Consider the following 18,885-nt stretch of genomic DNA (forward strand, 5'->3'; position numbering starts at 1 on the left):
AATCACAGAGCTGACAGAATCAGAAAGAATTTAGACCTAGATGTTGTCTCTACCATACTTTAGGTCCTTTTTTCTGTCTCCTTACTGGAAATCATATAAAGACACAAATGAAGGTCATTTCACAACAGGTTCTAGCAACTGCAGGCATCCCAAAAGAAGTACTTTCTCAGAGTAGCTTCTCTAAGAATGTCTGGTGATGGCTTAGAGCTGCCTTCAGCGCCCTCCTGTAGGTCCATTGTAATGGACTCTTTTAACAGCCACTCTCAAGTGTTGTCTTTGTTTTTTAAAACTCAAATGCCATGAAATCCAGGACTACTAGGTTAGGGCAGCCATTGTCACTCAGCCTGGGCATTTCACTGGGTTACTTTCAAGAGGAGACAATCCCAAGTGGAATAAGACTCCCAAGGGGCAGGCAGTGACAGAGGGGAGGTTGATGAAGGGGGTCTCCGGATTCCCAGGGGCTGGGTGTAGGAGGGGAAGTAAAAGCAGTAACGGTTGTTGAGAGACATGGCAGGGTGACAGGAAAGGCTCAGATCCGGTGCATACACATTTCAGTGGAAAACCCAGAAGAGTAAAATGGGTCCCATGTGCCATTTCCAGAGAAACCAAGTTCCTCTCAGTGTCACCTTGAGGGACTTGGAGGACAGGGGACCAGCAGGGCTTAGAGGAAGGGGGCCGCTCCAGACCTACTTCCCCAGTCCCTCCAGCTCTCCTCCTAGGCTTACTTTACCTCATCCTCAAGGAGGTCTTTGGGCTTGGGGGGGACTTGAGGCTTCTGTAGAGAGTTGGGGGCTGGCAGAGTGGAGGCCAGCCTCGCTTTCGCTGAAGGCCAGCTGGGCTTACTGGGAAGTGTCTTGCTGAAGGGCGGAGAGTGCCGCTGGCTGGATCGATTATCTTGAACAAACATAAGACAACACAAAAGAGGCTCCGGGTCATTCGTTGTGTGGCTATCATGGGGAATCTAAAAGACACACAGCCAAAGTTATCTATCTAACCACGAGGGATCCTGTGGCTCTTAAAGGAGCCAAGTCAACAGGTAGACAGAAAGCATAAACTGTCGACTGTCTATTTACCTATGTGTAACTAACAGAAGGTCCTCAAGACCACACTTGTGTGTGTGTGTGGGGGGGGGGGGAATGGTAAGAGCCTACAGGGATGGGAGAGCTGAGAACCCAACACTCTGCTAAGCGTGCTGAAGTGAGGAGTCTGGTTACACATTGGAGACATCTCACGGGCTTTAAAAGTGGTCCTACTCTGGACTTCTGGATGCAATCTGTTGTGATGGGTTTTAACACCCAGAATATACCAAGGAGTTCCTTTCCTCAACTCCTGGAGAAACCAGGCAAGCCTGCTTTGTCCAGCCAGGACTACCCTTTTTTGCAGAAATCTGAGAAAGAGCCCAGGCTCTGAAGCGGGATGGATCTGGGTTCCTTCTGGGTTCTTTCTCTCTAGCATCGACTAACTACATCTGTTTGCATCCACTACAGTTTCTCTGGCATTCCTTTCCTCATTTTAAAGTAGATCACACTATCCACCCTTGGAGTTAATTGTAAGAAATAAGAAAAACTGCAGTGAACGAAGTCAGTGCTGCATGGCTGCCTAATAAATGGATCTGACCCCATCATGCTCTATGAGGGCTTTAGATACCCAGTCTGCCCAGCGACTCGGTGGGCTGCATTCTGATCAGACTGACAAATTCTCAGGAGTTCTTAGCATACGATGCCCTGGCATTCACCATCCTAGGCAGTGCAGTGCCTTGCAGTGTGCTGCTGGGTGCCCTGCTTCCTCCTGTGACACTACCTTGCCTGTCACACCCCAACACCATGCTATGCTCTTTCTTGGTGCTCTTTCCTGCTCCCAGAACTTGTTTCTTCTTTGTCTGAGGTATGTGGCCAGTGTCACCTTTACTGTGCTCACACACTAGGGCAGCTGCTTTGCCAGTTGTATTTGTTTGCAGCTCTTGGTGTTTTCATAGAATTTTTGATGCAATATTTAAACCCATGAGAAATAGCAAAAGAACAGAAGGCAGGCTTTGAAAAAAATCGAATTGTGGTTTCTGGTTTGCACTGTGCACCTAATACAGTCTCTTGCCTCTCAGGGTCATTACAATGGGTGAACAAAGTCATTTAACACCTCCAGTGGGGAAGTGCATGGGGCAGGGCTTAAGGCATGCTACTATGGACACTGAGGGCGTAGCTCACATAGGAGCTCTACACCTATATAACCTTGGCACCATTTGCTCCATGCCTGCAGTCTCCTCTTGCCCTATACAGTGAAGATGCATCCCTGTTCCATAAGGCTGACAGGGATAAGAAGCTATAACGATAAAGTGCTGCCCTGCAATATATAGAAAATAGCAAGAGTATGCTACCTAGCTCAGTGCTCAGAGCCGAGAGCATGGTTCTGACCAGAGTAAGGGCTCAACAGACTAATTGTGGAACAAAGAACTAGCATCAACTGGTACCCTGTGGAGAGAGGCTGTTGACAACAGTGAGGATAATCTTGCCGCACACACGCAAACACTACCCTGGTTATGAACACACTCAATATCCCTGCCTTCAGGGAATCTCCTGGTCCCTTGCTATGATGAGAACAGAAATGATTTTACCGTTCCTCCTGAGACCTTATACAAGCTAGGTAAGAACTCTACCACTGAGCAACACTCAACAGCCTGGATTTTGTCTCTTTGTTTATGTTCTGGGTTTTAACTTTTTATTTTGAGGTGTGGTCTTGTTAAATTGCCCAGCCTTCAGACTTGGGATCCTACCGCCTCATCCTCACCCACCAGCTAGGATTATAGACCTGTGCTACCATGCTAGACTTCTTGATGGACCACCAGAGGCATGCCTCAAAGCCAGATTGTGCAGTGTCGGCTGACCTAAGAGGTTGATTGCAGGCCCAGGGCTCACCGACCACCCCCCCCCACACACACACACACACTACCTAGTGGACATCCACAGTTTAGGTGGCCTGTGTGCAAAGCTGTCTGGACCAGAACAAAGAGGGGGCTTTTGTGGTGGACACTTGGGTCCTTGAAGGACACCATTATTCTATGTGGGCTTCTCAGAAGCTCCAGAGTCCTGGATGAAGGAAATCCTAGGAGAAACAGGACTAATGTCTGGGTTGACTTCTTGTGGGGCTATGAGGGCAGGGGTGGGGAGAGCAATTCTTAGGGTACATTTTTTTATCAGTTCAGATAATCTGTTCAATGCTCCCTCCCCCGCCCCCCCGTCCCCCCCCCCCCACCCCACTGTGCACCTGCCTGCTCCTGTACTGCTGCTCCGAAGGGAGAGTGGAGACAGACAGGGGACCCTCAGGCAGCAGCTGTTTGCCCATCTCCCCCATCCTGTGGTCCCAGCGTCCACAGCGACCTCACCTACATACTCGCCCCTCGTGAAGGGCAGGGCTGGATGGACCACCCGTGTCTGCTGCTCAGCGGGAGGCGGTTCATAGGAATCGTCGCCCGTCTCCTCGGCAGGCATCACATACATCTCGGAGTCCGAATGTTCATCTGGATTTTCATAGTCACTGTCCTGCAAATGTAAGCATCGTGCTTGGTACCCTGCAGGTGCTGTCTAGTGAGCGGATCCCACCTTAGGAGGCAGGAGGGGTTCCAGCGGAGGCAGAGGACAGGAAGTGGAGGTTGATGGAGACTGATGGAGACTGTCTGTTTCTGCCTGCTTCACCCAGCTCCTGCCATGATCACACAGGACTTTCCAGTGCAGAGACAGACACTTGTCTCCTTTCTGTTGGGATGTTATAACGGGGTTCCTCTGTCGGGCATAAAGGCTTTAGGAACAAGCCTGTGTTTCATACTATCTGCAGCGGAGACCCACCAAAGTAAAAATAACCGCTAGGGGAATTTAACCAATCCTTGTTAATCTTGGCTGTTTAACTTCAGGGTAGGTCGATCCCTATTCTCCGGGTTAATTTTTACTTTGTACTCCTCGACCTATACCTTCTCTGTAAAGATTACTTCTTTTATTTCTTGAGATTATAATATAATTAGACCGTTTCCCCTCCCCCTTCTCTCTTCAAACCCTCCCATATACCTATCCTTTGCTGTCTTTCAAATTCTTAATTCAGCCAGCAAGCTGTCTTCTCCCTCCCAGCCGCAGATGTGATCTTGCGCTGAAGCCAGCAGGGGGCGCACCCCCGACACTCTGGTTTCCGCTACACTGGGTTCTAGGGGGAACTTCATGCCCCAGTGACCCGCAATGAGATCACCCTTCCCCTTATTTTTCTTTTCTTTTTCTGCGGTTGAAGGAGGAGGAACTGCTGTCCTAAAGACCACATCCAGGTGGTGAACACAGATTCGATTCTAGACACTGGCCTGGAAGTCTTCATTCTGCGTCGTCCCCGTGAGGGACAGTGGAAATGTCAGTCTGTCCTCCTGACCTCCGCTTCCTTATAAATGAGGTGGGGGTGTGTTTAGGGTTCCTCACAGATCGAAACTCAGATCAGAGCACATTGTGGAAGGTACATTGTGGATGGATACAACAATGTTGAAGAAAACTTTAGACTCAGCTCCCATCATAGTGACCTGCCAGGGTCACTATGGCTAGGTCCCTCTTTCTCACTCCGTGACCTAGGAAGCACAGCTGATGTTCTTTTGGTCCTAACAGGTACCCTGGTAGCTGACAGCCTGGTTCTGAGACCCAGGTTTGAGTTTGGAAACTCTAAGTTAATGAAATGCTCCTTTCTGGTTCTAGCCAGAACTCTGTTAGAAAATAGAGTTTTGCTTGCTTAGTAGCCTGGCCTCAAACACTCCAAGTAACCCAGACTGGCCTTAAACTCTCAAGTCTTCCTGCCTCAGCCTCCCAAGTACTGAGATTAGATGTGAGTACCAGCTCTGGCGTTAACTCTTTGTTTTGGCGGCTCTCCTGCCTGGTGTCAGAGAGTAAGAGAGCACTGGGCAGCTTAGGTCAGAAGTATGCCTATTAGTACAGAGTATTTAAATGCATGTGTTACTTCTGGTTTTGTGAGTCTGTGAGCTCAAAGAATGGGGTAATCTATCTACCTCCCAGGGCCATGGTAGAATAGAGAAAGGTTATATGTAAAAGCGTTCAGCCTGACTTTTGATGAGCACTGGGTCAAGTGAGCTCTCAGCGAGGTCACTGCCACCTACCAAGAGGAGGCTCTTCAGCCCTTCTGAGACCCACCCCCCATCCCCGTGTTGCTCAGCTAGCCTTCAGAGTGTGGTTCAGAAAGAAGCCATTGAAGAGGTCTCCTCGAAAGGCTGGTACCCTCCTGATCCCAGGAGCAAACACTCACGAAGTCATCTGACCACTGCTCCTCTTCATCTGCAGGGCTGTCTGTAACAGGAGAGGGACACAGAGCAAAAAGCATGAATCCAGCTGGCCAGCTCTGGCTGACCCACAGGCACATGTACTGTCTGTCCTTAGCCCCCTGAGCTGACTGCCCACGGGCGCCAAAACTGGCTGCTTTTCTGTGGGCCTTGAACAGTAATTACAGCCATATTGTCATTTTTTTTCATCTCTTTCTCAGAAAGCTTAACCTAAAGCACAAAAGATAAGTCCCGCAGGAGCAGAACAGTGGGGCCCTTTACCTAGGCCTGCCTTTGTCAAGGGACATTTCTGGACATTTGCCCATTTTTTTTTTTTTTTTTTTGCTTTGATAAAGTCCATAACTGTCAGGTCCAAAAGGCACCCCACCCCCCTCCCAAAGGGTAGGCCCACTGGCTCAGTCCAAAACTGAGTCTAGGCCCAGCTCAATCTGGACTCTAGGGGGGATTTCTGGTGGTTAGATAAGAGCCAGGAATTCTTAGGAACTTGTAAAACTGGTTCACATTTGCTAAAATGGAAACTTTTTTCCTTACCTCTGGCAGAAGGGACAATGGCTCTCTACTGACATGCACCTGTGGCTGCAGGCCCAGACTAACCCCCAGATTTCCACAATCCTTGTTCCCAATTACTTGTTTCATATGTGTGTGTGTGTGTGTGTGTGTGTGTGTGTGTGTGTGTGTGTGTGTATCATATATCGTGGCCTCCTTCTCACCTCAGATCACTGCTCTCTTTATTACTACCCCTCCTTGTGCACTATTCTCTCTCTACCCCCACCCGTCTGTGTACTATTCTCTCTTCTCTAGCTCTTCCCCTTCTCTTGCAGATAGCCCAGGCCATGTGCAGTCTGCTCCCTCCCCCACTCTGGACTCTTCCAGATGCCCCTGTATATTTTCTTCCTCTTATGCACAATAAGACTTTTCCCCTAATCATACCCTGGAACAGTCATGTTGGCAGTTTCTTTACTGTGTCTCCTTGCATACAATAACCAAAAGCAACTTGGAGAGGTTTTGGATTTGGCTTATAGGTCTGCCTGTCTGTCTGTCTGTCTGTCTGTCTGTCTATTTAGGTAATTTTCTTTTGAAGTCCCTGGAGAGTCCCTGGATTGAGAAGCTTTGGGGATGATTTCTGAGTCAGAGCTTGCAGTTGAATGGGAATTCCCCCAAAACATAGAGGCAACAGCTTAAAATGCCCCTGGGTCATGGATGCCTAGGGGCCGGGGAGGACAGGACAAGGAGGAACAGGCACAGCTGCAAGTGGGTGAAGTTGATTTTGCCAAAAGGATAGTTTCCAAGGATTAAGGGGAGGAGCAAAGAGTGCGAGCAGGCTCTGTTGGCAAAGTGCACGGGACTGATATATAAGACTGGGAACTTGGATGGATTTGGTTTAAAGCAGGGTTGCTTCACTTTAATATGTGGGAGTTCTTGCTAATTCTGACTCAGTAGTTGGGTGCAGGGTAGAGGCTATATATGCCTAACAAGCTCCCAGCGGACTGCTGCCATTATATTAGGGATCAGACTATGGATCAAGCCATACTCCTGTGTTCCAAGAGACCCAGATATACTGATAACAAGGCTATGTGGAAGGGCTGGGTCTGTAGCTCAGATATAAAGCACTTGCCTAGCGTAGATGAGGTCCTGGCTTTGAGCCCCAGTACCATATAAGAAAAGACTAAATGGAACATTTCAGGAAAAGATCAGGTGATTGAGGTCAAAGAGAACACTTTGTGATGTGCTGCAGATGGGAAGACACATGTTCCTAAAGCTAAATGTCAGAGAGGCTTGCGGTAGCATCAGGACCAAAACCCAGCAGATCTCCATTCCTCAAATGATAAGGATGAATTGGAGTGATGTCCACAGTTACATAGCCAGTTAGTGGCTAGACATGAGAGGACCTTGTCACTAGCCCTGTGACCTGTGACTGCACTCTGCTAAGCCAAAAGAGTTCAGTGGGGCCGAGATGAAGAAAACTGTATTATGGCTCAATTCTCTGATGAAGGATAAGAACTAGGAATACAGTCAGATGTAGAGAGCCACTTAGAAGCTCTGTCCAATGACAAACAAGAAATGGTGAGGGGCTGACCGGCCCGGGGGAAGGGATGACCAAGCAACCGTGATGAGAGATGTGCCTCTTTTCGCTGGTTGAGTCTCTGAGGTCCAGCATTTGAGCTTGTCATCTCCAGTGCTGCTGGTTCATCTACAGGGGACAGATATGCTTGCAATTTGTCCCCCAGCACTTGAATTAGATGCCACCTCCTCAGAGAGACCATCCCAGAAAGTTGTCTCCCATCTGATTCTTTGTCACTGTACCCTGATATCTTCTTCCTGTTTTCCAGAGCAGCCATCATGCTTGGGAAATCACTTTTTTTTAAAAATGTGTATACATGTGCATGCACATGGGCGTGTGTGAGTGTGTGCATGTGTGTGTGCTGAGCTACTTAGCCTAGGAACATCTGGGAATTCTGTCCCTGCTCCCACTCTGTCCTATGAGTTTTGTTGTTACAGACTGCTACAATATTAAGCCTTCTGTGGTTTCTGGGATCCAAACTCAGATCTTCACACTTGTGTAGCAAGCTCGTGATGTATTTGTTGAGTGGGTCAAGGCTGCAGCCCTTGCAGATGTTTATTCTACACAGCACCTGCAGATGTTTATTCTACATAGCACCTAACTGTTCGAGTGACATCACTTCTGAGCTGTCAGCTGTGACGCTACATAGGCTGCCTTTGGAGACTTCGGAGCTTGTACTGGATGTCCATGAGGAGACAGTGGAGAGGAATGACACCTACATCCAGCAAGGGATGCTCATTTCTCGGGGATCAAGTAAGCTCTGGAAACCATCATGGGAGGTAACCTTATTTGTGAGGATACTGATAGTGGGGGGTAGGAATAAGTCCAGATTAGATGCTGGCCTGAATCGCCTCGTACACACAAAAATCCATCATTCCTGTTTGGACACTAAGAAGGCCAGAGTTGTTTTCTTTCCCCATCTTTGGAGAGAAGAATGGTTTGTTCTCACTTAGCCATGGTTGAGAAACAGGTTTCCTTGACTTATGGATGAGGTAGATTTTTGAGTTCCTGGACATAATCCCCAATTTCTTGGGTTTTGTGCTCCACAGGAATCCCATGGCTAACTGTATAAACTTGCTAAATGCTTGACAGTGTGGGCTTCTGTCTACTCTAGACGAAGTTGTCAGGAAGTGACTTTGATCACTATTGCTACCAATCTACTAATCTCAAGATTAGTCTTTTTGCAGGCAAAGTTGATTCTGGTTGAAATGGAACTGCGGATGTGAAGGTGTAGGAGGCGTTCAGAGGTCAGTCTTGAGTGCCTTTTCTCGGGACCCCTCTGCTGCTTTTGACAGGGTCTCTCACTAGGAATGGTTACCCAACAAGCCCCAGGCACTGTCTATCTCCACATCCCCAGTACTGGGACTACATGTAAATGCCACCATGCCCAGCTTTTTATGTGGTTTCTGAGGGTCAGATTTGGGTCTTCATGCTTGCATATCAAAACACTTTACTGACGGAGCTATCTGACTCCTTAACTAGTTTTTGTGCAGGTTAGATTAGTCCCTACTGCCATGTACAGCACAGGACTGTACTTTCCATACTATAAGAAACTGTAGCTATTTCTATCATCATCTGACTTCCCTTTAGGGCTATCAGTTCTGTGGCAGTGGAAACTATAAGTCACTTATAAGTATGGCTTCTACTTAATACCTTATATATTGCCTGGCACATGGGATGTGTTCAGTAAACAGCTAAATAAACACATAGTGTATGTGTGGATAGATAAATAAATGGATACGTGAATGGATGGGTGGGTGGGTAGATAGGTGAACGTGTGGGTGGTTGAATGGGTAGAGTTCATTTCACTGTCGTTAAAGCCCCCCTTGATAGAGTTGTTCTTAAAAATCAGACTGAGCGTCTTTAGCTTTCAAATGAGTACAGCATATTTCCCTCCCTTACAAATACATATGAGGGCTGGAGAGATGGCTCAGTGGTTAAGAGCACTGACTGCTCTTCCAGAGGTCCTGAATTCAAATCCCAGCAACCACATGGTAGCTCCCAACCATCTGTAATGAGATCGGATGCCCTCTTCTGGTGTGTCTGAAGGCAGCTACAGTGTACTTACAAATAATAAATAAATAAAATTTTTTTTAAAAGGAAGAAATACATATGAACACTAGACAAAAGCCAGCTAATATATTTTGGAAATATTCTTACCTAATGCGTAGTCCCTTCGAGGAACACTTGGAGGGCCTTTGACTTTTAGCCTGTGGGTAGGAACAGTAGGACAAGGGTCAGCAGTAGGCAGGGCAACTGTTGCCAAGGCTCACGGTACAAGCCAACATAGAGACGAGAGAGATAACTATGAGAATATTTTTTCCACCCATTGCATTAAGTTTAGGGTATTGTAATCTATTGAAGCCAGTATTCTCCACAGTGCACAGGGAGTTATGACTTGGGCCAGGTCAGGCAAAGACATGGAAGGGCTCTGTGAGGCCCAAGGACTAGTTGACACTGCATTCAGTGACTCGGGGGGAGATCGGTTCTCCTTGGCTGACAGGACAATAAGACAAGATGAACTGGGTTTTAAGAGCTCGCAATTTTTTTTGTTTGTTTTTGTTATTTTTGTTTTGTTTTGTTTTTTGTTTTTTGAGACAGGTTCTCTCTGTATAGCCCTGGCTGTCCTGGAACTCTTGTAGACCAGGCTGGCCTCGAACTCAGAAATCCACCTGCCTCTGCCTCTGCCTCCCGAGTGCTGGGATTAAAGGCGTGCGCCACCACCGCCCGGCTACAAATATTTTTTTTTTTAAAGGAAAAAAAAAACCCATCAATAATAAGTACTTCACTCTTAGGTTGAATGAAAATCATTTTCACTATTTCAAAACATGACAAGTGGGGCCTAGGTTATAGCCTAGTAGCAAATCACTTGCCTTGCATATGAAAAACAAAACCCACGACAAATAGGCAAGTATCTTCTCAAGATGGAAGATTTATAGTAAATTATCAATTAGTACTAATTACCCATGTTACTTAAGAGTGATGTCCTTAATGAAATTTAAAGCATACACATATGAAATTTATATCTAATAGCCTTTAATTACTAAAATATTATTTCCTTTTATAGAAACAGCATATATGTAGTAATTATGTATCTATTTCGCTTCCTTTTTAAAAGAAAATTTGTGTATTTTAGAAATGTACAAAATTCCTTACAAACCAAAATTGCAGATTGTGAAAATAACAGTATTGGGTTTGTCTGGGAGCTCTCCCTAGCTCACCGCAGGCTTTCGTGTCTATTTCTGCTCCCATTCTCATCGCAAGCTAACAACTCTCATCGAAATAAACTTGTGATGAAGTCTGCAAAGAGGTCATCAAAGGAATCAAAGAGAAGAGAAACAGGAACAAAAGGAGGCGGGCGTGATGTCCAGGAACAGCAAAATTTCAAAAGGCTCAAGCCAGTTAGCACCCACTCCCATCCCCAAGCCAGAAGAGGAGACTTTTAACAGCTCAACTCATCTGGGAACGGAAGACGAGCTTAAGAATGGAGAGACTGGTTAGCAAGTGCTACACAAGCATGAGGACTGAGTTTGGATGCCCAGCATCCACCCACATAAAATATGGGAGTGGTGTGCCTGCCTGTAAACCCAGTGCTGGTGGCTGGACACGGGAGGATTCAGGGAGTTTGCTGGCCAGCCAGTCTAGCTGGATTGGTAAGTCCCAGTTCAGTGGGAGAGCCTGTCTCAGAAAACTAAGGTGGAGAGTGGGGGAGGAACATGGGATTCTAGCCTCTATATACATACATGTGCACACATACACACATACACACACATGCATGCACATGTCCACACATGCACCTATATGCATATGTGCACACACCCAGACAAACATATACATGCAACAGAGAGAGAGAGAGAGAGAGAGAGAGAGAGAGAGAGAGAGAGAGAGAGAGAGAGAGAGAATGAAGGAAAAAAGAATACCACAGCCCGCAAGCTAGGAATAAAAAGTATATTTTGAAAGTAATGAGTAGCTGGCAGCATACACTAAACCCACACTTTGTATCTCAGTCTTTGTGACAGAGGAAACAGTGTGTTCAACCGTGCTTCCCCCTCTCAAGGGAAAATGTTGTCCGGTGTCACAAAGGAGCCCAACTGCAGTTCCTTTGAGGCAAGGAGTCCTTGACCTCCACGGTACTGGCCATGGTGGCCAGATTTTCCATCACCCTGAAATGTGGCTTGTCAAGAAAAGAACTCTAGAGGCTAGGAAGATGCTTGGGGAGTCGGGGTAAGAACATTTGCCCTGCAACCATGACAACATGAATTCATATCCCTGTTACCTACATAAGAAGCCAGGCATGGCTGTGCATCTCTGTAACCACAGAATTTGGTAACAGAGAGAGAGGCACATCTTGAGAGCTCTCTGTTCAGCCAAGCCTAGCAGAAGCAGTGAGTTTCTAGTTCAGTAGCATGCCCAGTTTCAAGGTAGAAAACTGGAGAGCAATAGAGGAGTGCATGTGTGCATGTAACACACACACACACACACACGGAAAAGTGCTCTAGGGACAGCAGGCAGAATGTTTGAAATGGAGACTGTCGGGATCATTGGCTGTCCATGACTTCTGTTATATGACCGAACACGAGAGAGAAACCTCACACCACTGAGAACGTTGGAGTTGCAAATCTGGCAGCTGGGGCAATCCACAATTGCTAGTGACTCTGATAGTGGCTAGTGTGGGGAATGAGATGCCATAGTGGAAAGGATAAATAGAAATGACCTCACACATCTGCCAGCCTCGGGACAGAGCCTGTCCTCCTTTACAAGACGACCCCTTCCCCTCACAGAGGACCACAGCCTCCTCCTTCCAGTTCCCATGTATGCTAAGGCTCCTGTACAGGTTAGGTTCTAAAACCAATCAAAGAGAATGAATACACTGTTCTACAGACACGGAGAAATGACCGGGGCTATGCTGCCAATGGCATAAAATTGGGGGGGGGGGAGGGAAATTTAGCAATAGTGATAAAACTTTAATTTTCACTTAGACATTCTATTTCAAGAGTTTAGATTAATGGAGCACTTGAAGTCTGAGAAGACCCTCACTTGAGTATTATCTTTGGCAACTAAATGGAAAGGTATGGCTAGAGAATTTCGGTTGATAGGAAACTATCATTCCAGAGAAGTTATCAGTTCAAACACACACCCTCAGTTCAAACACACCTACCAATCTACAGTTGGTTTGTTTAATCATAACATAGTTATAGTAGACTACTAAGCAGCACTTACAAAAAATATGATTTATTTTTTTCATACTAATAAAGCTGTCCATGGTAACAGCAACACCACAAGCTGGGAGAACTATATATGCAACACGATGCTGCTTGAAACAGAAATGCTTGTGTGTAAGTTCGTGCAGTGTTGGCATATGCATGCCTGTGTAAGTGTAGACAGATAAGTGTGCATGAATCACCGGGATAGCACATTGGATGAAGCCTGTTTGGGGGAGGGGCTTAGAGAGGGACTATGCAAAAGTGAGCAGTCCTGATACATTCCAAATTCATCGGATTGTTTTCATGTTGAATTTGTACTACATTGATAAAAAATAAGTGAATTTAAAAATTGAACATTAGGCAGAGTGTGATATCAAATACCTTTAATCTTGGCACTCACCCAGGAGGCAGAGGTAGCTATCTCTCTTTGAATTTGAGGCCAGCCTGGTCTACAAGTTGAAGAGCCATCCAGGGCTACATAGTGAGATCCTATCTCAAAAGACAAACAAAACAAAATGCTATTTCATCTTGACTTAGACTTTGAATAGTGAATGCAAGAAATATATACAATTTCTGTGGTGTGTGTGTGTGTTTTAAATTAAGGGCTTTTTGATGCGGATGAAAACCCAGGATTGTGGCTTTGCTCCTTCAAGAGCTTGATGAAACCTGATTTTCAGGCAAAAGCAGAAACCAAACTGTAGCCCAGTGACAAGGCATCACCCAAAAGCAAGCCGCGCTTGCCTCAGCGGCACCTAGGTAATACAGAACAGAAGGAGCCAGGCTGAGTTACCTGTGCTCTTCCTGGCTTCTCCAGTTTTATACCCAGGCCCTAGCTCAGCAGTCATCCAAATGGTTCTCCTGCTCGGTGCCTTGAGTGGGCCGAGCATCCCTCCTCAGGGAGATGGGGATGGTAGGTCCCTGAGTTCTACTTCACTCCCTAGTAAGAAGGGGAGGGGCATCACGGTCTCCACTGGCCGGCAGAGCTTTGCTCTCCACTCAGCACTCAATGACTCAGTGCATAGAGATCATAGTGACTAACTTACTTTTTTATCTTGTCCATTATTCCACCTTCATTGTTCTTAATATCATGGACCATCTTTTGAAGCTGTCTGTAAAAAAAAAAATCACAAGCATAATATTAACATCCAGGTTAATTTTTGCAATACAATTTCTACCTTCATCAAGAAAAGGCACTGGTCCTATTTGGATCACAAACTAATGTTGGCATATTTTTTTAAAGCTATTTTTTTAGTTTCTTTTATCTCTTCCTCTCTTCTAACCCTCTCCTCCAAGACTAGGTAGGAGAGAAAGGTTAGAGGGAGGAGGGGGTGTAGGTATCTTTAAACTTCTTTCTGCTGACTAGGGACATTGAGTTTTGGAGGGCTGGTTTCACAGTCAGGATAGCTCTAACTTCTTCTTGTCACTTTGCTCTTTGCTTCTGATCACTCACAAACCACACCACCACCAACCAGGAGCAGCAAGGGGGAAGCAAGCAGCTTTCTTCCTTTTTTTCTTCTTCCTTCTTCCCTCCTTCCTCCTCTTCTTCCTCTTCCTCCTCCCCTTCTTCCTGTTCCTCTTCTTCCTACCCTTCCTCTTCCTCCTCCTCTTCCTCTACCTCCTCCTCCTCCTTCAGAACACCCCCCTGTCCCTCTAAGAACTCTGGCATTTCTACCCTCTCCAGACTCCTCCGAATTAAGCTATCTGCAGCTGGCACAGTCATTCCCTGCCAGAGCCCATACGAGGCAAATAGTCTGCTGCTGTGATAACCTGAAGCAGCCTCGTATCTCACTCTGGGATTAAAACGAAAACAAGGTCACATAACATAACTAGGGTTTTTTAAGAAACCAAAACTCTCACTACAACCAGGGCATATTTGTCATTTCTAATGGGCATTGTAGAAATCACTAAGGAGATGATGGCATTGGGCACTGTAACTTCACTGGCTGAAGCTGGAGATGCTGTTTGGTAGCGAGGTACATGCTGGTTCCATACCCATCATTGAACAGACAATTTCTGTGTCTGTGAATGTAACTCAATAGTAGAACCCTTGCCTAGTGTGCTGAAGGGCTTCATGAAACAAGATAGAGTCATCTGGGAAGAGGGAACCTCAACTGAGAAAATGTCACCACCACATTGGCCCCGTGGGCAAGCCTGGGGGTGTTTTCTTGATTGATAATTGATGAGGGTGATCCTGGCTGCTATAAGAGAGCAGGCTAAGCTTGCCATGAGGAGCAAGCCAGTACGTATGTAACATGCCTCCATGACCTTGAGTTCCGATCCTGACTTTCTTCATGATGGAGTGTGACCAATGACTATGTTACATTAAAATATATGCCAAGAGAAAAAGAAAAGCTCATTTAAAAAGTTTATGTACTATCTGACTCCAACAGTGTACCCGACACTGTGGAGAAGGGAAAGCTACAGAGAAGATAAAAGAGCAATGGCATCTGTAGGCTTGAAGGTCGGAAAGGCTACAGTGAGAAAGAAACAGCGACAAGGTCCTGTAATAGTAGACCCATGTAGTACACGTGACTGTACTGTAGTACCCATGGAAGGTATTATGGAAACAGTACTAAAAAATGCTTGTCTTAATTCCAGTCTTCACTAATAACATTCCTTTAAACAACTGCCCAAGCTTCCAAGGCTGATGCACAGAGAATCATCTAATTTATACAATTGCAGCCATCTTGGCCTTGCATCTTCTACCTAATAGATGTGTGTATACAGGTGCTGCCCCAGAAATATGTTCAATATTTGAGTCTATTAAAAATAAATATAATGCATTTTCATTTCAACTGACGCATAAAGGTTGAACATATGTATGGGGTCCATGTTGCATTTTAATACATGTATGTATACATCGTATAGGGTTCACATTAGGCCAAATGCTACAGTTCTCCTTAAACAGTTATCATTTCACTATGGGAGAAACAAAATTTCCCTTTCCCTAGAATATCAGAACTTATTTGTACTATCAAACTAATTATCCACACTTAAGGACGGACCTCATGCCCAACAGTAGATGGCCAACACAAAGCGAACTCAATGATATTTTGGGAGATTTTTGTCTCATCATGCTTTGTCTGAGCACTTTTGTACCTTATAGGTCTTTTGCTGATGTATTATGGTTTCTGACTTTGTGTTTTATGGGATTTATGTATGTGCAATTGTGTGTGTCTCCCTGTCTATGTATGTTTTATGTTCTTTTTCTTTTTTCTTCCCTTCCTACTCTGGCCTTTTTTATTTTATTTCTTTTCTTCCTTTCTTTTTAAAGATCATTTTAGATCTTTCTTACAGTGACAGAGAGAAAGAAAGGGTATGGATTTGGGTTGGTGGGGAGATGGAGAGGATCTGGGAGGAGCTGTGGGAGAGAGACTACAATCAGAATATATTATATAGACAAAATCTATTTTCACCAATACAAAGGAAAAAAATCCCTATAATTTTACTACTTATTGATAAACCTTTCCCCATCCCTTTTCCCCCACTTCCTTACCCATCCCCATTATGTTTTTGATGAGTGAATAATATTCTATAATTAGTATTGTCAAATTTTATTTTTCTGCTCATTGTGGGCGCTCAGATTGCTATTTCTTGACGCCTATAGATAGTGTTGCAGTAAGCAGCAGTTTCTTCCATAAATGACTTCATTTTCTTCAGCATATGTCCAACAGTGGGATTGCTGGATCATAGGGTAGTTTTAGTTCTCTGATTTTGGGGGGAGTTTCCATATTGTTTTCCACAATACTACCAAAGTCTATTCCTACCATTCTGGGTTCCCTTTGCTCCACATTCTTGTAATCCTACTTCATTTGATGGCGAGGGCCATGCAGGAGGAACGGCAGATGGCTTTGGAACTCATGGGATTCGGCCCACTGGTTAGCATAGCCATGATGGGTTCCCCTCTATTGTGGCATGACCCTGGGGACCACACATCCTGAGGACTTCATGCTGTTATGAAGTTCTGCCCTGCTTACTGTCCTCACATCCCTCTTGATCTAAGAATTGTGTCAAAACTCAGAGGGAGCTTCCAGCCCCTCACTGGGCAGTATCTTCACTCACAATATTCGGGCTTGATCTTTCTCAGGCACTGCTGCCGGGGCAGACTTACGATTCAATCACCACCCTAGGAAAGAACTCAGATTTCTAGCCACCCTTAGACAACATTCAGAAAAGTAAAATTGTTAGTAAAGCTAGGGTAAGATGTTTTTGATACGGGCTCAGATATAGAAAATCTTAGGGAACAATCTGAAGATCAGAAAAGAAAGTCACACTCTTAATAGTTAAGCTAGGGACCCTTTGTGGTCAGGGAACAAGAACAATGGCAGCCCTGGCTGACAGGACTCTCACTGAGGCTGACTGGTGAGGACTGATTTCTTTTTCTTTTTCTTTTTTTTTTTTAAGATTTATTTATTATTATATGTAAGTACACTGTAGCTGTCTTCACACACTCCAGAAGAGGGCGTCAGATCTCGTTACGGATGGTTGTGAGCCACCATGTGGTTGCTGGGATTTGAACTCTGGACCTTCGGAAGAACAGTCGGGTGCTCTTACCCACTGAGCCATCTCACCAGCCCGAGGACTGATTTCTTATCCCATTTTTGCCCTCAGCTTCCTGAGAGGATTTAAGAAGAATTGCTGATGAGTAGATATGCATTCTGCGGGTTTAAAGTAGATATGACTGACTTTTATATACAAGTTTAGACTTGTTATTCTTTTAAGTTTACTTTTAAAGATAGATAATAAAATAATTAATCCTCTCTTTGTAACCACAAGTTGCTGCCTGCTAGTAAGAGAAACTAGCTGAGAAAACTCCCTCGCTTGCTCACATTGTTCATCTATAACAAGTTGCTTAGTTACGAATGTATGAGTTTGGGGGAATAATTTGTTTTCTTTACCTGTACTACATAATGTTATTTCTTGTAAAGGTATTGAGGAACACATTGTTTTTTTCATGGTCACTCACTAGAAGAAAACTAGGACATAATCACATTGTAATTTTATACTGCTTGAGAGACTTTGATTGGGTATATAGGCTATAGGAGAAAGAATAAAATTGTTGAAACATTATTCCATCCATCAAATCAGTGTGTCTGTCTGTCTGTAAAGCTTGTCTGGGTGTGTGGTGGAGCTTATTCTATTCACCAATTGTGTGTGTGTGTGTGTGTGTGTGTGTGTGTGTGTGTGAGAGAGAGAGAGAGAGAGAGAGAGAGAGAGAGAGAGAGAGAGAGAGAGAGAAAGAGAGAGATGCTTGGAACCTGCTTGTTGGAGCTTTGCTCCATCCGTTCTATGTATGAATGCATATGTGCTTGTCTGTCTGTCTACATGTATGTACGTATGCATGCATATATGTATGCATTTGTATGTATGAGTTTATTAGATATGCCTTTGCTTCATTTACTCAATGTGTGTGTGTGTGTATGTATATGTGTGCATGAATTTTTCTCTTTTTCCTTCTCTTTCTTGCCAGCTCCAAGGAGTTAAGAGTTCAAAGTTTGTCACTAGCTACAGGGAGTGCCTGGCCAGTAAATTAAGCTTTCTTCCCTCAGAGAAAAGTCTGCTGAGTAATTTCTCTTATCACTGGCTGCTATAAGCAGCAGGTCCTGTCATTATCAGGACCAACCCTTGTCAGCGGCTCTAAGCATTGACCCCCGTTTGCTGCCTGCCTTGGTTCAACCACCCCACAATGGTTATTGGCAATTTGTTAGTGGTCATTCTAACGGGAGTGAGGTGATACTTCATTGCCCAGGAAACAGAAAGTGTTCGGCTTCCTGTTTCAGTCAACAGCGCACCGCCCCTGTCTACCATTAACATGGGAGAAGAGCAGGAGGGAGAGCTCTGGCTGCTGGTGGCCTACAGTCTTCCTTTACCTAAGTTCATCAAGTAATGCTGGGTATCAGAGCAGCAATGCCAACTCCGTAAGCCACAAAGCACATTGACATCCTATACCATCTTGTCTTCCATTGATCTCATTACAACTTGTCCATGGAAGATAGATTAAGCTAAAGAAGGGGCCTTAATTAAGCTTGGGATTGGAGTCATGCAGAATTTATAATCATCCTGATACCCGGGACTCACCCCAGACCACCGAACCCAGAGTCATTGACCCTCAAGTGTTTCCAATGTGTCGCTGAAGCTGAGAACCTCAGACAGCATTATCAGGGTAGGAGAGCTTTGTGCACCCCACCCCTCCGCTCTGGGGATCTGGTCTGAGAAGGCACATCAAGGGGGACCACACAGAGCCAACTGACCTAGGCATTGGAGGGTGGAACAAATTCTGGAAGGATAGTTTGTGGGACATCAAGGTGAGG

At 45.2% G+C, this 18,885-nt stretch overlaps 1 protein-coding gene across 2 annotated transcripts in view; it reads right to left on the reverse strand.

Moving 5' to 3' along the window:
- The window catches only part of Blnk (B cell linker), a 65,295-nt gene that overhangs the window by 30,042 nt on the left and 16,368 nt on the right, over nucleotides 1-18,885 (reverse strand). For both annotated transcript variants that reach the window (NM_001365054.1, NM_008528.5), the window contains exons 2-6: nucleotides 13,618-13,683; nucleotides 9,531-9,580; nucleotides 5,275-5,315; nucleotides 3,377-3,533; nucleotides 731-894 (exon numbers count right to left, since the gene is read on the reverse strand). In NM_001365054.1, the coding sequence (NP_001351983.1) occupies nucleotides 731-894; nucleotides 3,377-3,533; nucleotides 5,275-5,315; nucleotides 9,531-9,580; nucleotides 13,618-13,683 (478 nt within the window). The remainder of the gene's footprint in view (nucleotides 1-730; nucleotides 895-3,376; nucleotides 3,534-5,274; nucleotides 5,316-9,530; nucleotides 9,581-13,617; nucleotides 13,684-18,885) is intronic.

This window comes from Mus musculus, chromosome 19, assembly GCF_000001635.26.
Source record: "Mus musculus strain C57BL/6J chromosome 19, GRCm38.p6 C57BL/6J".
In the NCBI taxonomy this organism is placed as follows: Eukaryota; Metazoa; Chordata; class Mammalia; order Rodentia; family Muridae; genus Mus; species Mus musculus.